The sequence below is a fragment of the Tasmannia lanceolata genome, unplaced genomic scaffold (assembly GCF_043159265.1).
Source record: "Tasmannia lanceolata isolate RefF3 unplaced genomic scaffold, GAP_Taslan_0.1 ptg000006l, whole genome shotgun sequence".
Taxonomy (NCBI): Eukaryota; Viridiplantae; Streptophyta; class Magnoliopsida; order Canellales; family Winteraceae; genus Tasmannia; species Tasmannia lanceolata.
Genome location: NW_027518683.1, coordinates 32,194,638 through 32,201,093, shown reverse-complemented (window position 1 = coordinate 32,201,093; position 6,456 = coordinate 32,194,638). Strand labels below are relative to the sequence as shown.

Sequence of the window (6,456 nt, the reverse complement as noted above, 5' to 3'; positions counted from 1 at the left end):
TCCTACAAAAAGAAACCCTCCTCTCCATTCAAGGGGATCAGCTCCCCAAGGAACCGACTGGCCATATTGAAGGTGGCACTTTACCTTCCTTGCACTAAGCTCTCATTCTGATCGATCTCTTTGCTAACTTGAGCGTTGTGGGGTTCCCCTAAAGTTTAGACTCCAGATGGTCCCTAACCTATTGCCTGTGTGTGCAAGTCACGAGCGGGATAGACATTAGGCGGGATCGCTGCCATCGTAATCATTCAATCCATCAGACATATTTAAGTGTCATGAGTTCAATACATCAAAACACCGGCTTTTAGGGCATATATTATTACAAGTTGTTCCTTGCCCCAGGTATGTCAAGTTATATTCAATTTCGAGGATGAAGTTTTTATGAGGGGGACAATGAGATACTCTGAATGTTGGATTATTTTGTCCAAACCCAATTTGGGTATTAGCTGAGTGTTAGAGGGCGCTATGGTCAGTTTGAGGATAGGTTTATTCTAACTATAGATTTAAATAATAATGAGGGATTAATTTTGTATTTTATCAAAGAAATCCTTGGATGAGAAGAAAGGAGAATGAAATCTAAGGTAAGAAACCTCAACAAAAGATCATTGTTTTCTTATGAATTGCTAGCGTATTCATTACCTAAAGTTTCCCTCAAGAAAGAGTTAGGGTTTGCAATTTTTCCATTATCAATCATCACTTGGAGTGATCTCAGAGGATTATTTTTATCCGTTGTAGTCTTCCCATTGCTGGGAATCCATTGAATCCAAACTAAATCGTTTCTGATAACCGGTAAGGGTGATATGGAGGTTCGAGGCTGTAAACCTGTGTTTCTCCATCGACCTCCATCCAATGAGAATCCAGTGACCGAGTTAGGTTTGATGGAATCCACTCGTCATAAGGGTTCCAACAGATCTGACCGCAGTTAGTTTCGACGCTCGGTTGGAGAATTAGGGGCTATTAAAGTTACAAAAATAAGGCAAGATCACAAGTTGGTGCAAACCCAGAATTGACCATCTCGGTGCACCAAAAGATTATTGATCGAGTTCGGTCGACCGAGCGTTAGGTACTCCAACAAAAATTAATTGACCGACCGGACTCAGGATTCTTGGTGGGGATCTTATTTTATCGAGCTCGCTATTTTGGGCGCGTTATTTGCACGTTTGGCTTACTGTTTAGACCCTACAAATCTATTAATGATGATGTGGCTTCAATTTATAGGCGAACTGAACATAGGACTTAGAATTTGAAAGGCCCCACTTGAGGTGTGTCATTTGACGGATATTTAATGTCTGTTTCCCAAAAGCTCACTAAAATTATTTAGTACCTTTACTGTTGCGGACTGGAAATCAGTGTTTATAGCAATGATGTTATGTGCTCTTGAATATCATGTCGATGGTATGGAATACCCATGTATTCAAAAGAACTAGGATATGGCGTGCCATTCCCATGTTTTTTGGGCTTTTAGTTATAAAATTGCAATAGGTTTTGGAATTGTTGATTACTGATTATGATGAATTTGGAATGCTTACATGTATTCTTATCGAAAATTCCATATATTGTCCATACTGTGTGATGCATAGGTTACATGATCATGCCAGGATGGGCATGGGTTCTATGTTCATGACATGTGAAACTTCATCACTGTTTGCATTTCACTAGAACTAAGGTCTAAACCAATCCCTTCAATGGGCAGTGACCCCAAGCTGTCGGTGCAAATAGCAGTTGGATCTTTGTGGTACCTTTAGGGTATCCCCGAGCTCCCGGCTTATAAATCGCCTGAATTTCCAGTACCTTTAGGATATCCCCGAGCTTCCGTGCTAATAGTACCCAAGTCAAGTCGTTGCATGACTATTCACTGGATGCATTTTTAGTTGTTTTGCTTAGCTTGAGGAAACAAGGATTTCTAGAGTAAACTGGACACACATTTCATTTATTGTGTCATGATTGACCATGTGTCTCCTCTTGGCATGCCTAGATCCACTAAGGATCCCCTTATGATTGAGGGTTACTTCACCCCGTTGGTTATATGTTACTAATCATAAGAGCTGACTTTGGACATGGTCAGGGGGAGTGTCTTGCGGATGTGTCGGGGTAAACTAGCTGTAGCTATCATTTACTTTTATTTCCGTGAATAATTGGATTAAACTTTGTATTAACTTTATTGGTTCTTTGGGATTAATGTTTGTTAATTATAGTACTTTCATTTGCGATTAATGTTGGTTAATTGTATGGGGATAAACTAGCTTTACTTATTGGTTGTTTAACTATTCACTTGCGATTAATGATAATTAATTGTGGTTCTTGTTATATCTAGTCTTCCATATCTGTGAGCCTCATTTGTAGTCGTATGGTTCTGTCACGGGATTGGTTTGAGGGGTGACAATTTTTTCATCCACTTTAATTGTATGATCCTCACAAAAATATTACCTTATTTATTTATTTCTTTAGTTGAAACGCTAAGAAGCTACTATCACTATTATTACAAAAAAAAACGACGGAAAAGAAAACAGAGACGACATTAGAGGAGATAGTATAAGAATCGTTCTTAGTTGGTTTTCCTGCAGTTGGTCCTGATCTCTCCACTGGAGCCTGTGAGAGGACTTATGCTTCCCATCTTCACCATGGCGCTAGCGAAATCAGAGAAGAAAGTCGAAGAGCTTGTGCTGTAGCTAGTCACCTGAGAATCAGTAGAACCTCCATTGTAAAGTTGTTGATCCGAATGAAGAAGGCCCTTATTCCCGACTAAATTCTTATAATAATTGTTGTCGAACACCGTTGCAGTCAAGGTATCAAGTGGTGCAAGATTGTTATCGCCCCCTGTGCTGGGGCAATTGGACTTCAATGAGGTAGCGAAAGAGGTATTGATGTTGGTCTCATTGTAGATTCGAGCTCGGAATGATGTGCATCTTGCCTGTCCTATGGTATGAGATCCTGAAGAAAAGGTTCCCACAAATCTTTTAAGGTTATATAAAGATTAAAGTGTAATGGAAAGTAGATTTACGGCGATTAAAGTGAATGGAACCTGAAAGAGCCACCATTTCGTTCGTATTGAGACCCTTATTGGAGAAAGCAGATATAAGGGCACTTAGACTGGATGTTGGTGGGGGGATGTCGCTATTGGCAGTGCTTAGGCTCGCTGTTGTTGAATCTCTTCTGCCTAATTGAACCGTCCATGAAGGGCCACCCAACTGAAAAACAAAAATCATTTGAAAACGATTAAAATTAGTTAAGACGTATATGAAAGATTCTTTTAATTTCCATGACAGGTGGGGCTTTCTTACCGCAACAACTGAATCGCGAGCAGCAACAGCTAGAATGTCTGCACAAGATACGACCTTAGGACACACCGCCTCCACTTTGGATTTGATGGTGTCAACCACGTCAAAACCTCTCACTGAATTGGCATTTGGCAAGGCAGTCTTCTCCCCGGTGAAACTTGAAGTGTCATCCAATAGAATAGAACCATCACAACCCTGTCATGGAATCAAACAATAAATCATCGTTCTTCATCACCGTTGCCAACAAATTAAAGCCTCATCTCTCTCTCTCTCAGCTAAACAATTTCACTTTTAGGCTCTATTTCTTTGGACATAAAATGGGCGTAAAACAAATTTTCTGGCCACTTTAAATTGGAAAGATGGTTGGAAAATTCATTTTAGGCCCAATGGAACCTTAGGCTACACTTTATTCTATTCGACATAAAATTTATTTTATGTTGTAAAAATGAACATAAAACAAAATTTTCATCCATTTTTACTTCCAAAGAAACGGAGCCTCAAGAAAACAATTGGTAAAATAACAAGGTATAACATTAAACCAAAGGGATAAAACCACTCGACATAGTTATTTTGACCTATGAAAAGTACTTTTCGTGTTTTGAATATGGCCAAAATGTACTAAGCTATTATATATGTATTTCAACCTGCATGTCATTATGACACTTGTGTGCCCAAAACCCAATTCACGTCCCCAAGGAAATCGAGCACTAGTGAACCATGAATCAGTATCACTAACCCCTTTTGAAAACCACGAATGATTGTAGTATGCATTTGCAGTCACATCATGGGGTTGTGCTTACTGTATAAAATAACCAAGGCACTCCCCAATGCACCCATAGGAAACATAGTTCTTACTTCCTGTACATTATTTTACACATGAAAAGATAAAAGTAAGAGGACCTTAATTTCATGATAATACCCATCTAAATTTACCACAATCATATATTTTCCCCTCTAAATCTTGGAAGGACTAAAATTTCCCAAGAAGAAATTTTCCATCAGAAATGTTTTTCTTGCTATCCTAACATAAGAAATTGATTTTATTATCCACTTAAAAAGTAGGAGGGGCTTGGCTTTATATATGTAGTATAGATATAGCCTAAGACCTATTTCGAAACTATTGAACTTGAAAATAATGGTCGGAATGTCAAGGTCACAAATTTGGTCTGGGCTTATTGAGCAAATCAAGTATATGAGAGGAAAACAAGTGTAGTTTACTCTAAACTTACATTAACAAAGCAATCATGGAAATGGAGACGAAGCAAAGAGGCTCCCATGCGCTTCTCGTTAGCTACCGCAGCCTTTACCGCAGTCTGGATGGTAGAGAGAGCATTAGGGCATGAGGAAGAGTAGAAAGTGGATGAAAGTTGAGCAGAAGCAATTGCAAAGAAGAAGAAAATAGAGAAGGTAAAGCTAAATGCCAAGGAAGCCATTGCAAAAGACTACTAGTAAGGAAGAGGAGAGCTTGTATTGAGTGAATAGATGGCCAGGGACTACGTAATTTATAGCCTGATTTGTTAGGAAAAAATTTCCGACCGCGTCGCACTTTGCTTTTGGTGAAGATTTGAAGTCAAAAGTACGAAAATCTATGCCAAGAAGGGCCCCACACGCCCTGCGTTCTGATGGCACTTTTGTGCCGACCCAAGGAAAGTGCTATAAAACGTGGTTGCTAGGCAGGTTCCTAATAGGCTGTGGGACCCACTTGTGTGTTTTCTAGCCTGGCCAGGACACCTCGTCTAAAAATATAAAACGGACGTCTTGTCATTAGAACAAGACATGTGGGTCATCTTTTCATGTTCTTCTACAAGTTGGGTTGCCCGATGGGGGTGGTTTCCGGGTGATTGCGAGCATCCGTAGGGAACACCCTTCGTTACCCCCAAAAGAAAAAGAAAAAGAAAAAGAAAAAGAAAAAGAGAGAAGAAGAAGAAGAAGAAGGTTGAATTGGGTTGTTCTCCTACAAACAACATCACTACACTAAAAGTAACATTTACGGTGAATCATTTACGTTAATCTTATAGAACATCTCATGCCTAAGTTAAAGGTTGACAAAAAATTGACCATTAAGATATCCTTCCAATCCCCGACTAGGCTTTACAGCTAATGGGCTTAATATCATCCAATCAAGTTACTTATTGCCCTTGATTTTATGATACGAAATAGGCAACAACAGGTCCTAAAATGTGCCCTTTTGGATTTCCTTACTTTTTATACACGTGGTCTTAATCTGAATCCTAAGAAAGTTGTGCCAAGATATGCTAAATCATTGTTTTTTTTTTAAATATTTATATGGGAAATATACATCCACCCCCATTTCTTCCCGTAGTCACACCGTTTTCTGTGTAAAATAAATGACTTCCTCGTTATCTTATGCATTGGAAGTTTGTTCATGATGGGAGCAAGACCACGTAGGTCACGATGTGCCACAATACCGACGGTCATGGTCTCACATATTGGACAATCTTAAATTTGCATTTTACTATTGATACTAAAAATGATTTTGCTCTCTCTCTCTCTCTCTCTCTCTCTCTCTCTAAAGGGGCTTCTCTTTTATCCCTACCCCCTTCTTAAAAATTAAACACGGTAGTCTGAGACTATGACCAATTTCTTCGTAGAAAAGTAAAAACAAATCATATCAGACAAACCATGGTTCTAAATGCGCACCTAAGAAATTTTAACATTATTCCAGTCAATCGAATAAAAGCTTCCTCGTTAAAAATCATCTTAGTGTGAACCAAGTTGTTTTCAAGAATCTTACTAAAGTCAAAGAACTGTGGTCCAATTTATCCCATTTCCAAATCTGGGATCAGCCTAACAAAAGGATGAATGATCCTCTTTTTAAACTATAATGGATATCATCGAAAATTGATCTTACGCTCTTCAATCAACGGTTGACTGTTCAACATCCAGATCAGTTTGTCTTTCTAGAAAAGTAAAAACAAGTCAATTTAAAACCAGATGACGGAGAAAAAAGCCCACTAAACAAATCCCATGATTATTTTAGTCATTTCTGTACAATCTTTCTCCCTAAGGAATTGTTTAGTGTGAATGTAGGTGTGTATAAGGATCTTAGTAAAGTCAAAAGAACACTTATCTAATTCCTAACATTTCACTATGTGGAATAAGCATTTCAAGATTATGAATGATTTTCTAGGTTTTAATACTACACAGAATGTTTTATACT

At 38.6% G+C, this 6,456-nt stretch overlaps 1 protein-coding gene across 1 annotated transcript; it reads right to left on the bottom strand.

Annotated features, from left to right (window-relative positions):
• Nucleotides 1-2,406: 2,406 nt before the first annotated feature.
• Nucleotides 2,407-4,767, bottom strand: LOC143880236 (cationic peroxidase 1-like). Its single transcript, XM_077383064.1, has 4 exons — nucleotides 4,505-4,767; nucleotides 3,279-3,470; nucleotides 3,020-3,185; nucleotides 2,407-2,928 (listed from the first exon to the last, which is right to left on the bottom strand). The coding sequence occupies exons 1-4, from the start codon at nucleotides 4,706-4,708 to the stop codon at nucleotides 2,543-2,545; spliced, it is 948 nt and encodes a 315-aa protein (XP_077239179.1). The 5' UTR covers nucleotides 4,709-4,767; the 3' UTR covers nucleotides 2,407-2,542.
• Between the last annotated feature and the right edge of the window lie 1,689 nt (nucleotides 4,768-6,456).

Coding starts and splice junctions, on each gene's coding strand:
- LOC143880236 (XM_077383064.1), bottom strand. CDS start 4,708: ATGGCTTCCTTGGCATTTAGCTTTACCTTCTCTATTTTCTTCTTCTTT. Junction 3,186..3,278: donor CTCGCGATTCAGTTGTTGCG/GTAAGAAAGCCC, acceptor TTTGTTTTTCAG/TTGGGTGGCCCTTCATGGAC. Junction 2,929..3,019: donor CGAAATGGTGGCTCTTTCAG/GTTCCATTCACT, acceptor CCTTTTCTTCAG/GATCTCATACCATAGGACAG.